This window comes from Danio rerio, chromosome 14, assembly GCF_049306965.1.
Source record: "Danio rerio strain Tuebingen ecotype United States chromosome 14, GRCz12tu, whole genome shotgun sequence".
In the NCBI taxonomy this organism is placed as follows: domain Eukaryota; kingdom Metazoa; phylum Chordata; class Actinopteri; order Cypriniformes; family Danionidae; genus Danio; species Danio rerio.
The window spans coordinates 6,752,617-6,776,703 of record NC_133189.1 but is presented as its reverse complement, the minus strand read 5'-3'; the positions used below and the strand labels follow the sequence as shown (position 1 = coordinate 6,776,703).

The 24,087-nt window shown below is 35.9% G+C and overlaps 2 protein-coding genes across 8 annotated transcripts in view; one reads left to right on the top strand and one right to left on the bottom strand.

Moving 5' to 3' along the window:
- Positions 1–165: 165 nt before the first annotated feature.
- Positions 166–16,928, bottom strand: smu1a (SMU1 DNA replication regulator and spliceosomal factor a). The gene is given in 12 exon segments (NM_200199.1): positions 166–514; positions 3,666–3,818; positions 3,907–4,074; positions 6,395–6,521; positions 6,601–6,728; positions 8,170–8,286; positions 8,374–8,493; positions 11,355–11,483; positions 11,571–11,681; positions 13,814–13,966; positions 15,973–16,183; positions 16,761–16,928. Coding segments are annotated over 12 exon segments (1,542 nt in total). The 5' UTR covers positions 16,787–16,928; the 3' UTR covers positions 166–415.
- The window catches only part of hdx (highly divergent homeobox), a 19,218-nt gene continuing 12,034 nt past the window's right edge, over positions 16,904–24,087 (top strand). For 3 of the 7 annotated variants that reach the window (XM_073921695.1, XM_073921694.1, NM_001202494.1), the window contains exons 1-2: positions 16,904–16,969; positions 23,193–23,435. In XM_073921695.1, the coding sequence (XP_073777796.1) occupies positions 23,400–23,435 (36 nt within the window). In that variant the 5' untranslated portion in view covers positions 16,904–16,969; positions 23,193–23,399. Of the gene's footprint in view, positions 16,970–20,536; positions 20,648–23,192; positions 23,436–24,087 lie in introns of those variants that run through there. The other 4 variants (XR_012389623.1, XM_021481070.2, XM_068213257.1 and 1 more) reach the window with 2 other exon arrangements.

Genomic DNA, 24,087 nt, shown 5'->3' with positions numbered 1-24,087 from the left:
TATTTGGTCTTTGTTTCAGAGACTCATATACAAATCTACGCATTTATACTTGAACCAAAATGGAAATTGTACTGTTTTGGACTTGTTAAATAAGTATATTTTGACCAATAGAGTACTTGATTAAATCTCTAATTTTTTATGGTTGCAGAAATTAGTAAGGATTTCTCAGTTTAACAGTCAATCCTTTAATTGTGAGACAAAAAAAAAAGTGACAAAACAAAACAATATTTGATCAAAAGTACACCCCCGCCTTAAATTACAGAAACTTCATGAATTGTTCAGACTTGCCAAATTACACACTGTAGAAATAAAAGGTTATCCACTACACTTAAAAAAATGTGTATATACAAAAAAGGATAGTAAAAAATAGCCAACATATTGTACTTGTCTCCATCTTAATGTCACAGCGCTGCCGTTACGGCTTCCAGAGTTTGAGCAATCCATCCTCACTGTATGTGCCGATTAAATTCTGATGCGGATGGTGGGCGATACCGATCACGTCTTTCTCATGAACCTGTGAAGACAAATGAAGACTTGAATTAATTTGACAAATTAATGATGATAATAAAACAATCTTTACTGAATAAATTATTTACGTTCCTTTTTTCAGATCGATTACAGATAGATTGGATGAGTAGGAGTATGAATAAAGAATCGACGACTCTGGTTACATTATTGGATGAATCAGTATTTATGAAAGAATCAATTGAACTGATTTAATGGGGTGTGCACACAGGGACTTTTAATAATTATAATCCGTTTTAATCAATGTAAACTCACCACACATCACTCATCTGGTTTCTTTAAAATCAATCTTCACTGAAGTGATCGAGATACAATATAAAGTGGATTTCACACCATACAAGAAGCACTGCATTAAATGACATCGTTCTGCTCCGTGTCTTTAAAATACAGAAATTTAACACACTATTTTCAATGGAGCGCTTGTGTTTAAATGGCTTTTTATTTCTCCTTTTACACCTAATCTAATGCTGAAGTCTATTTACCTGATTATAGTTTAATTAAATTGCATTATCGATTCTGTAAGACACCTTATGAAATCAAAATTAGTCACATCAACTGTTTATTGGTGGCTGAAAAACACTTGCCGTAATTAAACCACAGTGCATACATTTTTAACAGTTACTTGTTGCCACCTACTGACGTGTCTGTGTAATTTATATACGCTCTATTCAAAGCATTGCATTTATTTTTTAAAAAGTCATTTTTATAGTTTTTTTTTAGATCAAAACGTTTATTGTACTTTTACAACAGATTAAGTGTCAAGCTAGGGCTGGGCAATATGGCAAAAATGCAATCTCGCTAATTCTTTTCCATATGAAAAGATAACCATATATATATATATATATATATATATATATATATATATATATATATATATATATATATATATATATTAGGGATGTGCGGAGCAGCCGGTATTTGTATTTGTATTTGTATTTGTTGAGGGGGGAAAAGTATTTGTATTTGTATTTGTATTCGAGTAAAATTCAAAATGGCGCAAAAATATATATTTTTCTATTACACTTCTAATTTACGTTATAGTGAAAGTATTGTTTAATTATACCCATTATATAAATTATAGATATGCAATATTGGCTGTTGTTTTTGAACATGTGACAAGAAATGTCATTGAAAAGAAAATAACATAGAAGCCATTATCTCATCCATGGTTAAACCAACAACTAATAAAATACCATTGTGAATATTATGAACCCCACCACCACCGTTCTTGTTGAAGGACACTGAATAGACAGAATAAAAACAAATAATACTTCAAAAAACTGTACTTCTTCTGAAAGAACTTTTTTCCAATGGACAGAATTCCAAAAACTAAAATTAACTAAATAAATCTAAATAAAACCCTGCCGGGAGATCTGGCAGAACAAAAGTATTCTATATAATACTAAAAGATACAGCCCTGCTATTATCATCTACCTGCCACAAAAAAAGACACAAAGTTTTTTTGTTTGTTTATATAGAGATATCTGCAAATATTTTTCAATGGAAGTCAATGGAGGAATATGACTAGTCAGTCATAATATATTTGCTGATATTTCCAATCTGAATTATAATTATGACAAGTCAAAATATAATTAGAGATATCTCTAAATATATTTATGGATAGTCTGAACAAGGTTTAAATGCTAAAACGGCTTGCCATACGCACAGTGGCACAGTGGAGATTTCTCTAGTTATATCGTTTCAGTCGTTTGTTATGCAGTGACATGCAGTCAAATATTTCGCCAAACAGTCCTTAGGGATGCGGGGACACGCAGTCAGATATTTTACCGGACAGATCCGCCACTTTTGGCGCGCATAAACAATCATAAAGCTCTCGTGCTGCAGGAATGAGGAGGTCTGCTGAAGGCGCGCAGCTGACGTGCAGTGAGGGGTTTGCGTCTTTAATAAACTACGGCAGTTTGCGTTCACTGAACAGTAAGAATGATTAATAAATCCATATGAAACAGTCCCTTAAAAGTCACGTCTCGCTTTCAGTTTCGGGCTTTGGCGCGTTTTGCACTGAGCGTGTCTCTCTCTCTCTCTCTCTCTCTCTCTCACTCACTCGCTCACTCACTCACGCGGGCATGCACTGTGGTCTCATGAGGAAACGCTGCTTTTTGATATAGTGTTTTTCTTGCTCCCGAATACAAATAATTTTTCAAGTATTTGTTCGAATCAAGTATTCGTAAAAACACGCTATTCGTGCCTTTCCGAATACCGTATTCGGGTTCGGCTCCACCCTTAATATATATATATATATATATATTTTTTTTTTTTTTTCGATGCAAGCTGTTAATGCTTGCAGATTTAAAAAGAGTACTCCAACAATCACCGAAGCCACAAAAAAATTTAGAGGGTCCATTAAATTAGATAACATATTTTTTTGGCTAATAAACTTTCCGTAGCCAAAAATTATGTGCATCTATAAGACCAACACGATTCTAGATTCCCATTGTTGCAGATTTCTGCTGTGGGATTGGCTCTTAGATCAATATGGAGTAAAAAAGTGCAGAGCTTATCATTATTATCGACATAAATTTTATTGCAATGTGATGTATTGTTTATCAGCTCAGCTTCATGTCGAGCATGAGTGACATCCGATTGCACTAAGTTGAGACCAAAAATTTAAACTTTGGCGAACATTTGTGCAACATCTAACAATAAGTAGCTTGCTCTAGTAGTGGCGTTATGACAAAGCGTCTATAGTTGGTGTACTGTGGGGAAAATCTCTTGCCAATATCGGACAACAGTTTTTCAAACTGCGACTCAGACACGGCACCAAATGAATCTGACGTTTTTCAGCCTTCCCAAAGCAATAAAATCTATGTCTCTCATTTAGCAACAAAACTGAGTCCCCAGTAAGACAGACGCCCCCCAAGACGTGAATCCACATCTATTGTGAAGCAAATTTAATACTCAAATAAAGCGAGTAAACTCAAAATGTTCAGTGTGATCTATTCACACAAGCCATGTCTGTTGTGAACGCCCCATTTGATCACACAGCAGTTTGATTTGACCTTTTAAGGAAACATTGCAAAACCAAAACGGATAAATATATTAACTGTAAAAAAATACTGCAGTTGAAAGCTATGTTGATTGAATGAAAGAAAGGTAAATAGAGAGAGAGTGATGGAGCTTACAGTCAGCGTTCTCTCCAGTTTGCCTGTGACTGTGCTGAAACAGTAAAGCACAAAGTCCTCTCCCACACAGTAGATCCACTCGCCACGCGGAGACAGAGTACAGCACACGAAATCACCTCCTTCTCTTTTACCGGAGCTGAAACTCCTCACAATCTGCAACAGGAAACAAACACACAAAGGCTGAAAATGCAGGAAACAAACCTACTTTCTTTGTTTTTGGCATGATTCCGGACATCTTTACCTGGCCCTGCATGTTCATGATGACAACAGTGTTGGATCGGTTACACACGACGAAATGCTCCGGGTTTTTGGGAAGCAGAATCACGTTGTTAACGGTGATGTCAGTTCCTGCAGAGGTGCCCAGAGACTTGAATGTGCTGGTGCATTCTGTGGTCTTCATATTCCAGACCTGACAGGAAACACAAAACCAACAAAAAAAAGTGTTACATTTTTGTTTATAAGACCTATTAGGTGAGCACAATATAGATAAAATCGTAATTGTTCTTACTACTTAATGCGTGTACGCAATTACACTTTCCTTTAATGACACGAGTCAGTATATTAGATACAAAATAAAGACAATTTGTATGCATGGGTGTGTATTACATAAAGATAATAAATGTATATAATACACACACACACACACACCATACAAAATAAACTTTTATTTTGAATGTAATTAATCACAATTAATGTTCGCCCAGCACTAATAACATGGTTTCCACTACATTCATTCTTCCATGGCGGGGTGCCACGCCAAAACTCATCCCACCATCGCTACATTACAGCTTCTCATTCAAAACGTTTTTTTTTTTAAAGCGAGTAATAATCGCACCAAAACGTTTTAAAGGGTAAGTGAATTATAACAGCGCAAACTTTTCTGTAATCATAGTAGTGCTGTGCGTCAATTGTTTACCCTTTAAGGTGCGTGCTGACTGTTAGACTGACTGACTGACAGGGGCCATTTTACTTTACTTCAGGATGCATTAATGCTACTCTGTAGTACTATTGGAGACATTCATAAATATTCCTAGCAAATCTTATAAATGCTGGAGACATACTCGCTACATAAACGCACTAAATTCCACCCAGCAGCGTTTGTTTGAGAGCGCACATGAAGATCTGCACGCTATATTTGAGGTGGCTAGGGCTGCTCGATTTTGGGAAAAATCATATTCACGATTATTTAAAACGATTACTGTTGAAATCAAAATTATTAGTGCTCCTGAGAATTTTATTTATTTTTTATTTTTATAAATATTTCCCAAATGATGTTTAACAGAGTAAGGAATTTTAACAGTATTTCCTATAATATTTTTTCTTCTAGGCTTATTTGTTTTATTTTAGCTAGAATAAAAGCAGGTTTAAATATGTTGATACCCATTTTAAGGTCAATATTATTAGCCCACTTAAGCAATATATTTTTTGATTGTCTGTAGAAGAAACTACTGTTATACAATGAACTGTTTAATTACCCTTATTAAGCCTTTGAACTGCACTTTAATCTGAATGCTTGTATTTAGAAAAATATCTAGAAAAATATTATGTACTGTCATCATAGCAAAGATAAAAGAAATTAGTAATCAGAAATGAGATATCAAAACTATTATGTTCTGAAATAAGTAAAAAAAAAAAACTTCTTTCCATTAAACAGAAATTGGGCAGGAAAAGGATTGCTAATATTCAGGAGGGCTAATAATTCAGACTTTAATGTATACATACAGTTATTTTCCACGCTGCAAAGGAAAGAGAAATAAATACATATAGAATAAAAATATGAAACAAACTGTGCTTTAAGCATCTTCACTGTAAGAATAAAACTTTAGCTACAAAAATCCTTCAGTCAAGAGCAGAGGGATTTTCTCGTTTTGTTTGATAAATGATAAAAAACAACATCACACACTGTCTCTTTAATGGTTTCTCTTTCACGTGTCTTTTGATCCTCAACTCGTAACTCGTTTGTTTATTACACAAATGAGGGTTATTATGAATAATCACTAAACACTGCATTTTGACACCTATTTGACCATTACAGCCCTCACATTAAGATGACTTTAGATGTCTGGGCCTCATCCGTTTCAGCGGAGGTGCGCAATGTGGCGCCAGGTGCAAGTATAATTCCAGCTTCAGTGTGCGAATGAGACCGAATGCTGACCGGCCGCATGCTTCTGGCTGTGTGCGCGTGCCGCACTCACATAAGTACGCTGTCTTTCGCGCTTTTAGGAGCAACAGCTAAAAAGGGGGTGGTATATGATGCAATAATCGTTTATCTCGATTAATGCTTTTTCATAATCGTTTGAAGCCAAAATCGAAATCGAATTTTCGATTAATTGCACAGCCCTAGAGGTGGCGTGCAAGAAGTTTTGTGCACGAGCAGGGGAAATCGGTGCACAAGCGCAGAGATTCGCATGCTCGTAGGCCATTATATAAATGCGATCCCGACTTCTAATACTGCGCTCACGACATTTGTCATTGAAATAATAACGCCACAGGTAGTCGGTAGATCTGTATAAAAAAAGTCCTGCCACCACAGCTGAAAAAAGTCCTAGAGGAAACACTGAACAATAATAGAGCTTCGAACAATACAATAATTCCCTGAAGTGAACCACTGACACAGCCTATGGAGAGCATCAAAAACATCAATATCGTACTCCATAAGACCTATAACTTGAGCGACTGAACTAAACAAAAATGAAAAATGGATTGCGATTGTACATGAACATTTATACCTTCACAGTTCCATCAGAGGAAGCGCTGATGGCGTGATGACCGTCAGGAGTGAGCGTGGCTTCATTCACAAATGAAGAATGGCCTCGAAACTCCTTCAAACACTTGCCTGATTTTAACCCATGAATCCTGTGGAGAAACACATTTATAAGTGAGCTTTTGCAGTCATTTTGATGCAAAGATAAAGTCAGCTGTGACAGACGCTCACCTAATAGTCTGGTCAAAGGATGCAGAGAGAATCTGAGTGCTGTCTTTACTGAAGCTGAGACAGGTGACGCCTTTACTGTGAGCGCGCTCGTACCGCCGCAGACACTGACCGCTCTGAATCTTCCACACCTGGACACACAACACAACCCTTCAAGCTCAATCAGCGGACAGCATGTCAGGCAATCCTGACAAATGCTAGTCAAGCAGAATGTTCTATAAATAAGAGAAGGTTATTTAATATATATGTGATGTTTAGCGATGTTAAATGCTAGTTTCATTTTTAAATAGGAATTAAAGTACGATAATAACACATTTTAAACAATATTTGAAACAATTAAATGCGTTAAAAATCCAAAAACGCGTTAAACAAAAACATACAGTACCTGGCTTGTTTAAACGAACAACAAGCCAGCAATTTCTGAAGCTAACGTTAGGCAATATGGCCTAGAAATAATGATCTTATTTACTTTTTGTTTTCAAATTATAACTGATACTTGAAGAAATTAAGATGTTTTATGCATTAATTATTTATTCCTGTTTTAATCAAATATATGAACTTATGTTTGTGTGCTTAACTTCATATAATCTTGCTCCATAACAGCTGTGGCTTCGTGCGACTGACAACCGAGGAGTTAAATTCCGAGAACTTGTTATCAGCAAAATGTTACAACTCTTTCTTTCACTATCTAGCACGGGTAGGAGGGTTATTTGATTCATTAAATTGATTTGAACTTATTTGAAGCCTCTGACCGATCTTTGAAACTGGGGGACTAGGGGAAAGTCCAACATACTTTACAACCATTTATTGATTGATTGATTGATTGATTGATTGATTTATTGCTATTTTATATAATTTAATATTAATCACTTTTATTTTATTATTTCATCTTTTTACATTTAATTCCTCTACATTCATTATTACTGTGATGTAGTAAAAATCGCATTAATATTAATAATTAATAATATAAATAATAATATTAAATCTAATATTATATACATCTATATATTAAATATCTGTGGGAAAAAAGCACAAAATACCAGAAAATACTGCACAAAATTATCTTAAAACATATTTATATATTCCATATAGATAATAATATAAAATGTGAATATACCTGATATTTAATAATTAACATTTTTATATAATATTATATTCTAAATAATCCTCAGCAGTAATGTATTCAGTTCTAGTTCAGGTCTGACCTCTAAATGACTAAATGTGAAACAGCTATAAATATTCATTAACAGTGATTGTTACAAAAAGAAACTAAAATCTTTCAAGCCAATGAAAGTTGTGCATAAATGAAAGTATCCCTTTACTTTCTGTATTTTTTTTTTACATTAAACGTTCAACTCGTTTTAAGTTTAACCTGCCATTTTCCATTTGCCTTGTTTCCGTCTTGTGTTTTTAATGAATTTTGAAAAAATCAAATGTGTACTGTATAATTGTAGCAAATTAATATAAATAATTTCTAGCATCCTGAATCTATAAATCATGGCAAAACCTTTGATTAATGAATGCCTTCAATTCAAAAGTCATCGGTTTGACAAACTGAAGTGTGTATGACACCTTAATCTTGCCATCCTGGGCTCCTGTGGCCAGCATTTCAGTGTCCCGACTAAAAGACATGCACAGCACCGCATCATCCATCATCATGAAGTTATCCTGAGCCTGATACTTCAGATCCTGTTAAAAAAAACACACATGATCCATGAACGAACATGAAGAGAAACACTCAACTATAACTAGTCTAATATCCAAAGGTTTTAATACCTTTCTGATTTTACCAGTAGTGAAGTTCCACACTTCAATAAATCCATCCACAGATCCAGTGACCAGATACTGGCCATCAGGAGAGAAGCGCGCACACTCCACATGAGACTTCTGACCAAACTACAGTGAAAAAAACACAGAAGAGTGAAAAAAAAAAAAACAATCACTATACCGAAGTGTGGTTACTGTACTTCAAGATTCTTCATCTTGACAGTTTGACCCGAAAATACTACATTGGATTTAAATATTACAATGAACCACTCTATATACAAATTTTTGATATATGATTGTATCGGGTTTTGTTGTTGCCAGAAGCTTACTGTACAGAGGTAACCAATAAAAGCACTATAAATAGGAACAGAATGTTCAATGTTGAGTGAAGACCCCTCGCCGGGGTCTCTGTGATTGGTCAGTAAGGTAGCAGTGACGAGTGTAGGCGGTGATGGAAGCTGCGAACCTGATGGAACGTTTGTTTACAGGTGTCGAGTCCAGTCAAGGAGCTTCAGATGGAAACTTTGTTTTGTGTTTACCATACGATTTAAGTTGTTGCACATTTGCTTGTTCCTGCCTCTGAATGAGCGAGTTTTAACTTCTTGTACATTCAAGTAGCTATCAGAAAAAAAACACCAGCGAAGAAACTCGACACAGAGGAACATAAAAACCTACTGTCAGCTAGCGTTTCTGAAGTGTTATTGCAGTGCAACACAAACAGCATGCTGAGGTATAAATCAAGCGGCAACCTCCCGCTCTCCCTCAGGAAGCCAATACGGAAGTAACTAAAACTGCAATTCATCCGAAATTCCGCTAGTCCTGGCCGCTCTTGGCTCCAAAACAGAGCAAATTTCAATTGAGCCCACTGTTAGAATGGCCAACTTTACAGCAGAAAAAAAGGTGTTTACAGCCTGGTACAAAAAAGATTTTGGTTAATACAGCTAATATTACCCTTCATGACAACTGTGAGGGGGGTGAATTTTTTTATAACTCATCCGTTTCCTTTATATTAAGTTATATTAAGTTTGCATAATTAAGGGAGTGGCCACTTGAGTGACAGCTAGGTCTCGCTGGTCGCCGTCACGTCACCTCAGCTGAATCCTGCAGATTAGTCACTGAACTCGGCATATTTATCGTATTTCTGTGTTGTTTTATGTGGCTTTACACACTCAACTGCCTTTTGGACTTGTTTCCTACATTTATTTGATGGAATGTCATGCTGAGTGCACTTAATTGTGCTCACAAACCATTCACGTGGCCTCAGTTTCCCATGTGAGTAAAGTTATATACTTATATACCATCTCTATACATGTATATGTCTTATTTAAGATTATTTATCGTTTATATTTATATTTAGAGCGGTAATGCACTCCAGAATTTGTCAGATTGATTAGCTGTAGGCTCTAGAACAGTCCTCTGAAGCGTGGTCATACAGTGTTATGCTGGATTTCATCAATAGTCTTACATTAACTAACACAGACTATATCTGAAGTGTTTGGAAGTAATTCGCGTTTTCCTCCTGTTGAAAAACGTCATAAGAACAATGTTTAGTGGCTCTGTGTATTACAGCAGTGTTTTTAAAAGTCTAAACACTTTATTGATATAGTGTACAACCAAGCACAAGTGGTCAGAATACGAACGAGTCACAGGTGGTAAAGTATTAAGCGTTCTCCCAAAGTAAAGTGTGTCTGAACCAGGTCCAAGCTAAATGCCAGCAGGTGTCTGTAGCTCCGCTCACTCTCCGCCTCTTTGCCCTTGTTTGGTATCCCGCCGTGGGTGTGATGACGCGCGAACAAAATGGCGACGGTTGGCCGCCTCCTACTTGTGGCTTCTTTAGAAACCTATGGGTGACGTCACGGACACTACGTCCATATATTTTACAGTCTATGGTATAAATGCACAGCTACGCGCAAGGCAGGCGCCGTGGGTCATGCCATTCACTGGACGCAGGAGTATAAATCAGCCTTTAGCTTGGTTCATTTGGGCATATGTGAAAACCGACATTTGTTCCAGAAGCTGCTGCGTTTACCCCCTTAGCTCGGTTCATTTGGGCATATGTGAACACCACAATCGCGCTCTGATTCACAGCAAAACAATAGGTCGTAGACAGCCTGAATGAGGTGGTCTAGGCTCAGTTTAAACAAAAACTATAATGGTTAGATTGTATTGAGAAAGCAATATGATCTAACAAAACGAACATCTAACAAAATAGGCACAAAAGTGCATTTTATGTTGAATATGAAAGTGAAAGCAAGCGGTCTAACGGAATTATAAAAATATATTAATATATAAAATCATTAACTTTTGGGTTAACTCGACCTCTGATATAGAATCAATATATATTTTACAACCCTTGGCAATTGAACTTGGGATATAACACACCGGGATGCTTTTCGTTTGCGTTTATCGTCTGCGTTAATTGTTCCAGATTCAAACCCAATCGATTTTCACTGGTGTCGAGCAGAAGAGTATGCAATATCACTCCTTGACGTTAGATGGCGCTACACAACTTTAAGCTTCTGACACCCGCTTGTAACACAGAGGAAGAAGACAAAGTTGACAGGCTTGTTGTTATGGATGGTTCAAGTAGCAGCTCCAGCTCTAGCGATGAAGAATTGATTATTGTTCACCAGTGCAATAAGCAGCTCCACGTTCATATCGCCTCTGGGCATCTTCTCCAATGTGCACTTGCATTGACAGTTTTGCGCTTGAGCGCCTCCAAGTGCTGTTTACTGTAACTTCAGCAGCTTCGTGTACGTGAACAAAAGTGCCGATCTGATTGGTGGAGAAGGTTTTGATGCTGCGCGTCAAAAAAAAACAAAAAAAAAACGAGCATTTTTTTTTAATGATGTTTTTGCGCCTGCCGTTTTGTGCGTTGGTGTGCCTGATCACATTGCCGCCCTTTATTTAGTCACGAGGCATTAAACGTTGAAGGAAAATGCGAGCAAAAAACGTCTCTGTGTGCACGGGCCTTAAGGCTGATTGTGTACCTTGATGTGTCTGGCCAGCTGTGTTGGGAATCGCTCCTCTTCTACATCCTTCACAGCAGCTTTACCTCTGAACAAATCAATGGTCATACCGGGGGGAAGCAGACCCTGATGCTGCTGCCACTTTAGAGACTTTGAAGACAGACAGAGGAAATTAGCATTGAATTTAGTAAACTGAGCTATTATTTCTAAGACGCGTGTACAATGGCAAATGCTCACCTGTCCAAGCAGAGCCATGAGACGTGACGGCGGCACCACACTCACTTCACCAGCAAGAGCCTGAGCTATAGCTGCTCTCCGTTTCTCTTTACTGCTTCCATCAGGATAGGCCTGAAAAAAAAATCAATACATCAGGTCAGAAATCACCCAGAATGGAGGAGAAAGTTATGGCGGTCAGCCCAGAATCCTAGAAATTGCTTGTTTATATAAAATAACAGTGCTTAAAATAAATGAGTTCACCCCTCACAGATCTGTCATTTTAATTAATATTTGTATTAATTGAAATTAATATAAACTAATTCATATTTATGTTAGTGCAAAATAATTAGTACACCCAAATTAACATTAAGAAAAAATTAAATATGAAATTTTAATAAAAAAATAAAATAAAAAAATCAAGGAAAACATTAAATTTTGTGGGTTTTTTTTTTGTAATAACACAATGGATTTTAAATGTTTTATCTTTCTATTCCTAAAGATGTTATCCACTCTTATTTTAATAAGCACAATCTTATCTTAATAGATATAACTGTTTATTAAAACTGTTTTGGTTAAACGCACTAAATGTTATTGACTATACTCACTGAGAAAGTCATGCAAATATGAATTTTTTAAAACTTTCTTATGCTGAAAACTTTACCATCATGAAATCCAATTCCAACAACAACAACAACAAAAAATTCAATTTTTAAAACGATAACAGCTCTTTTTCTTTTGCTTCATCGCTTTGGCAAAGCATCAGTCAAACAAACTGCAATTATGATATGGCTTATTGTGCTTATACACAATTTGAGTTAGTTAGTCAGTTTGTTTTCAGATTTGCATAATTTCCATTGACAAACGATTACAGAATTTTACAATATGTAAAGCATTTGTAGGGAAAACAATTAAAATAAATAATTGTTGTTTTATTAGAGCAGTAATGTATTGCTCTTTTGGTGATGATAATGCTAATAAAAGCCAGTGTTAAAACAGTAGATGTGATTTAGGCTACCAATATTCATATAGTTAAATTAGTTCATTGGATTAAAATAAACAGATCTTACATACGGCAGATATTAATTTCACCTAGTGGCGTCAACAAGTTAAAAAAAAATGATTTCTCAGACTGAATTAATTTAATACTTGCCGAAACAATAATTTTAGCAAAATAAAGTGTTGCAGAAAAAAAACATTATAAATTAAATTAAATATTTTGAATGAAAAACTTTCTAAGAGAGCAACTGGCAAATATTAGTTTCAAATGTTAGAACCAGCCAGAAGCTGTTTATATACAGTAGTCGACATTTGAAGTGAATCAAAATTATTTATTTTTTTATAAAGACTAGTATGTGTGTATGGGATAGTTTGGGACAACTTGGATGAAAGGTTTTGATCCACTTCAAATGTTGACTGTTATATATATACACATAATAATGTCACAAATATCTATGATACAAGTAATATATATATACACACATGCATACATACATACATACATACATACATATATATATATATATATATATACATACATATACATATACATATCTATATCTATATCTATATATCTATATATATATATATATATATATATATATATATATATATATATATATATATATATATATATATATATATATATATATATATATACCATGAATAACAATGTATAGCCAAACCAACTTAATTTCAAGTGTTCACACTTAGATATTGCTTGATAATAATAGCAGGTTTGGCATGCTGTCCCAAAGAGAACCCTGAGCTAGGAGATAATTGAGCCCAGGGCTGCCGTCTGGTCATTTATCATGTAATGGGATCTAAGATCAGGTAGTTCTTTAGAGCTCCCTCTGCTAAAGGGGGAAAGGGGAGATGGGGTGATTCTTCAAAAACGAAGATAAGGGAAGTAAGGTGAAATGGGCTGTTTATTGTAAGTTTGGATTAACCTGATTGGTCTATCGATGATTGCAGATAAGAAACCTTCACTTAAACTGTATTAAGTCCCAAAAGGCTTAATTTAGCTATAAACATGTAGCATTAAACAAGGGTGAATCGGCTATGGCAAACTCAAGATTGTCGCACATTTAATCTTCAATGTTTATTCATTATTAAAAATCAATTAAATCCTTGTAATGAAGTAGGAGGCTTTTGAAGAAACTATTAAACGTTTAGATAAACCCATCTTTAATTTTCTATCCAATATAAAATAGGAGTATACAGTGGATCCTAGGTTTTTGTGAGATGCATTCTCTTAGATCCCTCACCTCTCGCGGGTCAAAGTAAGAGCGTGCCAGAAGATTCTCCAAATGGATGTACCGCTCAGGTTGAGTTTGCTTGAGCATTATCATGGGATCCGTCTGCCTCAACAAAGACCTGGCAGCTCCCAACTCTCGGAGTTCAATCAGCTCAAGAACAACCTGCAAAAGAAGAGGAAAAGACAAAACAATTATTATGTGCTAAATGTTAAAAGATTCAAAAGATTTAAAGAAGCAAATTCTAAATATTGATATCATATTGGCAGTCAATGACTATCGAAGTAAAACATTGTTTACATTCAATCAAATAGTATTAATTGTGTTTAGAAGTCATTAGAGCTGTGAACCTACACTAGTCTCACGGTTCGGTTCGGTTACGATTATCATGCCATTGATTCGGTTTAATTCGATATTTCGGTGCATCACGGTGCATTGACGTGCTTTTCATAAACAGTTTTATATTTTCTTCACAGCAGCAGTTCTTGTATTAAAATGTATGAATATATTTATATTTATATATTATTTGTATTACAATTTTGTCATTTAATACAAACAGTCAGATATAAAAACTGTAACTTTAAACAAAGCGAGCATTAAGCAAATGATATAAACAAATATAAATATCCAGCTCAATTTCTGATCCTTGTCTGGTTCTCTTACACCCCTTTGATTGGTCAAACCCGCAACAAAAACGGTTGCGATTGGCTCTTGCGCGCTGCGCTCTTCACAGATGAGTGACACTGAGCGGCAGGCGGCAGCGGCAATTTCACAGCTGATGTATGATAGACACGGTGGAGAAAACTCTGCAGACACACGCTCGTTTCTTTATCTAGAAGTAACGCTGTAAAACAGCCAAGAGGAGAAGAAAAGCCACGCCAGCAGGTCAAATGGGCCACTGTGTGTGTGTGTGTGTGTGTGTGAGAGAGAGAGAGAGAGCGAGAGAAAGAGAGAGAGAGAGAGAGAGAGAAATGGAGTAGGCTACTTTCATTCTCTCGATCTAAGTGAAATAGGGGCTTTTGTTGTATATGTCAGTGAAAGACTGATCCAACAAACACACACAGTGAAATTGTGCACAGTTTATGAGTTTTAAGTAGTTAGAGCGTTGTAAATACTCGCGATTGCCTCCCTCGCAACAGAGCGCATATGAGGTAAATGACGTCAGTAATTACCGGTTATGATTATTACTGAACCAATACCGAATTGTCCACGTCTGCATCGCGATGCACCGAAGAAACGATTAATTTAAGTCATGTTTACACACAATTTCAGATTGAATATTTAAAGTAGCATGGTAAACAATGCAGGGACACGTCATTAGGGCTAGGTGATATGGCAAATATGCCATCTCGATGAATTATTTTCCATATTGATCAATAACGACATATATTTCAATATCAGTTGTTAATTCTTGCAGATTTAAGAGTATTCTCTTCTTTAAATAACATAACCTATTTTCGGTGGCTGAAAATTCAGTGCATTTCTAATATTACCACACTAGATTAACATTGATGCACATTTATGCAGTGTGATTGGCTCTTAGATCAATATAGGGTAAAAAGTCCAGAGCTTATCATTGTTATTGACATAAATTTTATTGCGATTCGTTATAATATTGTTTATCGGCATAGCGGTAAAGTTGCTTTTATATTCGCACATTTGCGAAATTTAGATTTGCGTTCATTTAGCAGTCTCTTATTGTTTACCATGTTACTTTGAATATTCGATTGCAATTAGCTAGCAAGTATGACTTCTAAACAACATTAACACTATCTAATTCACTGTGAACAATGCTGTACTTTGATAGTCATTTGCTGCTAATATGATTTCCCTATTTAGAATTTGCAAAGAATACTTTTCTGAAATTATATTATTAAGGAGAATGTTTACCTCTATTTTATCGGCTAAGCCCTATATGTCACTGTTTAAAAAAACAGCTTAAACCAGCCTAGGCTGGTTGGCTGGTTGACCAGGTTGGTTTTAGAGGGGTTTTGGCCATTTCCAGCCTGGAAATGGCCAAAACCCCTCTAAAACCAGCCTGGTCGACCAACTAAAACCTGCCTAGGCTGGTTTAAGCTGGTTTTGTCAGCAGGGAATGAATGTGTGAATATAAAAAAAAAAAAACTTTACTCAGAGTTAACTTTAAAAAAGCTGTTTTTATCCACTCTCACCTGTTCGTAAAGGTCAATAAGGGTCTTGTCAGGGAGTTTGAGGGACTGTATAGCCTGCAGTACGGTGTCCCAGTGACCGCTGTTGATGTCGGCCACAAAACTCTCAATACTGTCCACCGTGTTGAGGGACACAGTCGTCTCCTCCTGGAGCATTGCTAAAGTCCGATGCAAGCTGTTTTCCTTCAGGTACTGCATGATCAGACGAATCACGCTGGAGAAATATGAGAAATTAGACATATAAGTTTTTTTATTGAGAGGATATATTTAAAAAGTGTAGAGAGTTACCTAATGTACATCATTGAGTCAAATGTGTAAATATAAAAACAACTTTACCTCACTATATAATTGATGCTTACTAACTTAATTGTGAAGGGAAAGTTTTACCCAAAAAACAAAACATATAAAACAGCAATGACTAAAAAAAACAGCACTTCATAATAAACAATTGTTAAGAAACTAACGTTAAACAAAATGCTGACATTCACAATACAGCACTAAATCAATGATGTATAATTTATTGATAACCAGAACCGTTGTTTATGCTCGAATATCTTATAAATGAAATGAGAAGGAAACTGTTTTTGATAGTTAACTAACCAAGCTTAGGTTCAATGTTTCATGTGCAAACCGATAAATTAAAAAGTTTGTTTGAAACGCAGAATGTTCTCACGATGCTAACACTGTTAGCATTACTAAACCCGTCCTGGAAAACAGACGTGCTCGCTTAAATTACACATACTGCATTGACGTAATGTTGAAAGCAAAAACAAATAATGTATATTACTTACTCTGCTGACTCTATTTCAATAGACATAGTTGAAAGATGGTGATATTGCAAAGCAGAAAAAACTGAAGACACACAACACGTCAGGGACAACACACGTCGTCTTCTTCTGTTTTCAGATAAATGGCGGATGGAAAAGCAGCGTTTGTGCGTTTCTTCCACCTACTGGGTTGGAGAGTGAAGCGTTGAGGAAAAGAAAAGGAGAAAGTATGGGTATGTCGATTAACTCTCATTTAATTTGATCATTTTAAATGTACTGCTTCTCCAAAAGTGTTTTAATCGTTACGGGTTGACTTTTAACCCACCTAGTGTTGTCTGTTTATTGAAAATGAAACGTGACTGCTCTGTTTCCAGTTACTTTTAATTTATTAGATAGATATATTGAGGTAAAGTTGGTTTTATATTAGCACATTTGTTCATTTTTAACTGTCCCAATATTGTTTACCATGCTACTTTGAATATTTGGCTGAAATCGCATGTAAGAATGACTTCAAAACAACATCCTTGCTGAAACATCCAGCTTAAACCAGCCTAGGGTGGTTGACTGGTTTATCTGGTCGACCTGCCTGGTTTTAGAGTGGTTTTGGCCGTTCCCTACTGAAAAAAAAAACAGCTTAAACCAGCCTAGGCTGGTTGGCTGGTTTTAGCTGGTCGACTAGGCTGGTTTCAGAGGGGTTTTGGCGCTTTCAAGCCTTGTTTTAGCTGGTCAGGCAGGGAGATGACCAGCTAAAACCAGCTTGAACAGCCTAGCCAGGCTGGAAGCCCAGCCAAAACCAGCTATGTCCAGCTTAAACCAGGCTGGTCAAGCTGGTTTTAGCTGGTCATTTTTCAGCCTGACCAGCTAAAACTATGCTGAAGATGGCTGGAAACCAGCCTGGAAGTGTCCAAAACCCCGCTAAAACCAGGCTAGTCAACCAGCTAAAACCAGCCAACCAGCCTAGGGTTCTAGGGTTTCAGCAGGGTTTTCTGGTTGCTTTTCAGCCATTTCCAGTCTGGTCTTAGCTGGTCAAGCTAGGAGATGTTACCACACTAACAGTACTACACTGCATTACTTCAAATAAGCTCAAACCACCTGATTCTGTACCACAGCGGACTGGCCTGATGTTCATTCATTCATTCATTCATTCAGTTTCTTTTGGCCTAATTCCCTTTATTAATTAGGGGTCGCCTGATTAATAACTTGTCCAGCACATGTTTTGTACAGCGGATGTTCTTCCAGTTGCAACCCAACACAGGGAAACACCATACACTCTTGCATTCACACTCATACACTACGGCCAATTTAGCTTACCCAATTCACCTTTAGCACATGTCTTTGGACTGTGGGGGAAACCGGAGGACCGGGAGGAAACCCATACAACACAGGGAGACAATGCAAACTCCACACAGCAATGCCAACTTGCCCAGCCGAGGCTCGAACCAGCGACCTTTTTGCTGTTTGGCGATCGTGCTACCCTCTGTGCCATCGTAATGCCCCTGGCCTGAGGTTCAGAATTTTAATCTTGTGATAACGTCAACAATATCCGAATTAGCTGAATTTTGTGAACTTTACACTGATCATACATGTGGAAGATGCAGATGGACTGATGGAAGCTCCAGTTTGGAAACACTTTACTTGAAGGGGGTTTTCATTGGACTGTCATAAAAAACCCTTCATAATCATCACATGATGTGCGTTAAAAATATGAATTGGATTTTATGCTTAATGTCAATTGTCATTAAGTGATTGATCAGTTATGATAATTTCAATGAAAAGTTGACATTGAAATGCCTAAGACAAAATAATTTGTCATAAATCAGTCATAAACATGACTGTCATGAGATGTGTCATGAATTTTAAAACAGTATCATTAATATTTTTCTTGACCTCAGCTACAGTGGTACAAATTGAAGTTGTCATTAAAAGTCCTTTAATATATACTGACGCTGTTATAACATCATTTGAGTATTGGAACTTTTAATGAGAACCTTTAATGACAAATTAATTTATGTTTCACTAAAAAAAGTAATATAGTCATGACACAATTATAAGAGCCAAAAGACACTCACAGGTTTTGTTGTCTTTGTAATGGCAAGTTGTTGTAACAAAGATAGGTTGTGATTGAGTTATGTCAAGATGTCATAACAAAGTATGTAATATTTGCATTTAAAATGACATAACTGAGCTTATGAGACTTAATGAGTTTTCATTTGATTATTAAGGCTGTCATGGCAGACACTTGGACATCTTATGAACAGTAAAGTGTACAATATTATATTATATTATATTATATTGTATTATATTATATTATATTATATTATATTGTATTGTATTGTATTGTATTGTATTATATTATATTATATTATATTGTATTGTATTGTATTGTATTGTATTGTATTGTATTGTATTATATTATATTATATTATATTATATTATATTATATTGTATTATATTATATTATATTATATTATATTATATTATATTGTAATATATTATATTATATTCCCAGAGGGCGAGGCAGTGGCGCAGTAGGTAGTGCTGTCGCCTCACAGCAAGAAGGTCACTGGTTCGAACCTTGGCTCAGTTGGTGTTTCTGTGTGGAGTTTGCATGTTCTCCCTGCCTTCACATGGGTTTCCTCCGGGTGCTCTGGTTTACATGTAGTACAGGTGAATTGGGTAGGCTATGAGTGTCAGTGTGAATGTGTGTGTGGATGTTTCCCAGTAATGGCTTGCGGCTGGAAGGGCATCAGCTGCGTAAAACATATGCTGGATAAGTTGGCGGTTCAATCCACTGTGATAACCCTGGATTAATAAAGGGTCTAAGCCAAAAAGAAAATGAATGAATATTATATTATATTCCTTCATGGGTTGCGCAGTGGGTAGCGCTGTTGCCTCACAGCAAGAAGGTCGCTGGTTCCAACCTTGGCTGGGCTCGGCTTGGCTCAAATGCCTAATTTCTGTACTTTGTTCACTGCTGCCTGAACGACCAACAGCAGACACTAAACTAAAGGCTTTTCAGTTGCATATAGCCTGCTAGGTTGACTTTTGGCAATCAGCATCTGTTGGGCTGGCTCTTCTCATGAGAATTGGAGACATATTCAACATCATCATGCAATCCCAAGCCTAAACCACTGGCACCTAATCAGGAGAGAGAGATTTTTTTACTACTACTGCTATATACTGTGCTTTTTAAATATATGTATATGTTCTTTTTTAATGTAAATTTTCTAAATGCTTTGGCAATACATTTGTAACAATTTGTTACCTGAGAATTATAAGGTTCTATCAGACATTTTTGTCAATATTGAGTATCCAAATATTCTTATTAAATGACAATTGTCCATTGTCCAATGTTGTGGGTTATAAAATATATTTCTGCTTAAAACATTATATGTTAAAATTAGGTTTTTATGAAAAATGGTACTTCCGTCCCCACTCTCCCCTACCTAAAAAAATGTTTCCAAAAAAATCTTCAATGAAAATAAGGTTATTTTTGCAGCATTTTTTTCATTCTGTCTGACCCTAAAGCAGCTTAATTAAGATGTCTTTGCTTCCAGAGACAAACTAATTATTTAAAATCATTTATGATGAAGTGATGATGATGTTATGTTACAGTATTAATAATTTTTTTCAGAACAATGAAGACTGAGCTTGCATTTTCGTTCCCATTGACTTGTACTGATGAGTATCATCAGTGGTCTTTCCTTTGAAAGCTCTCACCCTCACCTAACAGCGGTGGGCGGGGTCCACAATGTCATAACGATGATTCTGCAGCTCCATTGGCTCGTGTCACATCTGACGTCACGATCATGATTAGAATTGATGATCGGACGTTTTGATTTCATTGTCTAGCCAGGGGATTCGTAAAGAAATCTGCTGAATTCGAGGGGGCCGTTGATTTTCTACGAAAGGTACCTCCCGTTTAATACAATCAGCAATAATGTACGGTGGTATAGACAGCGCGGTTCCTTATTCAAACAGCAAGTGTCATACATTTAAACCAGTGTCGTTTTACAAGCAAAGCAAAATAATTTTTTTAAAAGTTTCGCGTTTTGGATTTGGCTCGCGCGTGGCCTCCTGGGCCTGTCTCGTGCACTAGCGCGCGCGTCAGGGATTTCTCTCTCTTATTTCACCGGTTTACTTCAGTTTAGTGACGCCTCTTGTTTCATTTCTAACCTCAGCGTCCAAACATTTTCTCCACGCGATGAGCCGGAGCAAGGGGTCGGGCCGAGTGCCCATTTTAGCTCCGTTTGATAATGATGTCGTTATTAATATGATTTCGTGCACGAGCGCGAATGCATTACATTATGTTATTTAATGAAACGCTGGCAATGAACACGAGAACATTCAAAACATTCACAGGATGAATGATGTAAGCTGCGTGTTTACCAGGAGCAGTCCGAGCAGCAGTGACACGGTGGATGTGAGGAGTGTTGTGTTTGCTGTGAACTGTTGTAATGGCGCGGGATGGAGACTTTAGCACTGCAGCTAAACCGCATCAGCACCGCTACACATCACAACAAACACACTGATGCACACACTGTCTTTTGGTTTTGATCACCGTAGTATGAGGTCATGATGCTAATAAATATTAAAATAAAATCATTATCTTCTCGGGCGAGTTTTAGATTTTACAGTGTTATGAAAGTCACATCTCAATCTTTCTTTCATTGTGTGTAAAATAGTTGTATTGCACAGCAACAAATGGACGGACTATTGCTTGGCAGGAACTTTTTCATATGATTCCTAGGTTTACAGTTACTAACAATGAGCAATACATTTATTTAAATGTTTATTATTTATCTTTGTGTTAATTAACATACAGCTGTTCACCGTAGGTTCACGTTAGCTCAGTTCCAATAGTTCACCAATACATTATTAATATCAAATGTAAATCAAAATAAGCTTTTTTATGTTTACAAATGTGTCCCTGGACAACAAAACCAACAGAAAGGATCTATTTTGGAGATGTATATACTGAACATACTTTTTCCATTGATGTATGGTTTATTACGATGGGAAAATATTTAGTCAAGATACAACTATTTGAAAATCTGTAATATGAGGGTTCAAAAAGTTTAAATAATGAGAAAATTGTTAGCTGTTTATATTACTAATCAAAAATATAATTTTGACATATGTATGGGATTTTCCAATGATGGGTTGCAGCTGGAAGGGCATCCGCTACGTTAAACATATGCTGGACAAGTTGGAGGTTCATTCCACTGTGGCAACCCCTGATAAATAAAGGGACTAAGAGAAAATTAATATGTATGGGAGGAAATATACAAAATGTCTTCATAGAAGATGATAAAGTCAAGATAATATCATCTTCATTTAAGACATTATGTAAATTATCTCCTGTAAATATGACAATACATTTTTTTATTTGGTTATATTATTTTAATATTTTAATCACTGTTGTCATAAAATAAATAATAATTTTGACTCAAACAATTAGTTTTTTTACTGTTGCCTAAAATATATTTGTGGCATATAAGTCCACGGCCACAAATTGTTCACAAAAGCTATTTATTGTAAAAGTATTACTAAATTCTTCTGGAAAAAAAGTAATGCTGAAAATAAAATAAAAATAGTCTATTTAAATGTTTAATATATTAATGGACTGTTTAAATCAGAACTCAATTAATAAAAGTACAACTACAATATTGAGTATAATATAGGGTTGCATGGTTTACCGGTTCTATGGTAGAATCGCGATACTATTGCTGCAAAATACTAGCGGTACTACTGTAGTTTGTAATACAATAAAGTTGCATGCGGAAAAGTCACTAAAATCCTCACACGTTTAAGCAACAATAAACCTTTTTATTAGGACTATTAAGTTGCATGTTTTTTGATGTTTCAAACACACCTAAATCGGTCCATTTCTGTTCCAGTCCAAATCAATTTAGTAGCTACAACAAACGCAACAATCTCTTCAAATGAGTCACAAAATGAAATTTTAAATTACTTTGGATTGTTTCCTGATAAGACTGGGAAAAAAAACAACTGATGAAAAACCCAAAATAGCAACAGAAAACATTGAAACTATTTTGACCACCCCATATAGCCTAATTTTGTTGGGATTGGGAAAATGTGTTTTTTGTTACAAATTATTTGGTATAATTTGTATCTTTATTTTAATGTATTTTGTTGGTCAGTTATCTACAAAATAAACAAAAAGAATGCATACATTTTAGGTGAAGTGACATGCAAATAATTAAATAATTAATTTAATAATAAATAAATTAATTAAATTCAAGGAGACCTATTATAACATGTAAAATAAAGTATTTCTGACAATTTTCTTTATAATTTGAGTTATGAATTACAGTATCGCAATACTACTTGGTATCGTGATACTTCAGCTGGTATAGTATCGTAAGATGAATTTATGGTATCGCAACAACCCTAGTATAATAATAGCTGTATGAATGTTGTGATCTTTTTCAGATCTGGGGAGTCTAACCTGAAGCGTGCAGGAACACATGTGTTTATAACGTCCTCCCTGGTACAGCTTTTTTTCCTCCCAGAAACGTCTCCTAAAAGCAGATGGCTGAATGCTGGTGTGAATAGATTTACACCCAGCAGTGCGTCTCTGCTGCATGTTCAGATTAATCAACCTGATTCCTGGGGTCTCTCAGCACATCCATCAGAGGGATGGAAAAATGGCTGGAAAAGAGGAGCATTCACACTGTGAGTATGCCTACAAGCTCATATGCACTAAAAACTCAGCGATTCACATTAATATAATAATGTACAATTAATATAATGATGTACAATGCTATAATAGATGTAACCAAACAAATTCATGTTAATGTGATAAACAGCATTGTGTCAAACACAAGTTCATAAAAATGCATGTGAAGATCCATATTAAAAGAACAAAAGTGTCAAAATATGAAAATAAATTAATGTATTCTAGTATATAGTTTAGCCCAAAATGAAAATGTTCAGTTAAAGGTGCAGTAGGTGATCTTTCACAATGCTAAAAGCTTAGCATAAATCTCTGAATCACAGTCCCTCCCCTGCCGTCTAGAGCCACACCTCCTAGCAAAGCAAAAGAACCCTCTCTCATGTGTTAAAAGCGACTAGTGCTTGTCCGGCGTTGAGCAAGCCAAACTGACATGCTATGTCAGAGTGAATATTTAGAGTTGCATGGTAAACAATATAGGGAGAGACTAGGCGGAATAGCGCTATTTACTTGTGTTTTGTTGGTAAACTAATTAAAATCTACATTATAGATGCTGTAAAAGGTCCCTTATGAAACTGAAAATAGTCTTATCAATCTTTCATCGGAAGATTTTAGTGGCTGAACAACACTTCTTTGAAGATATATCCCGTTTGT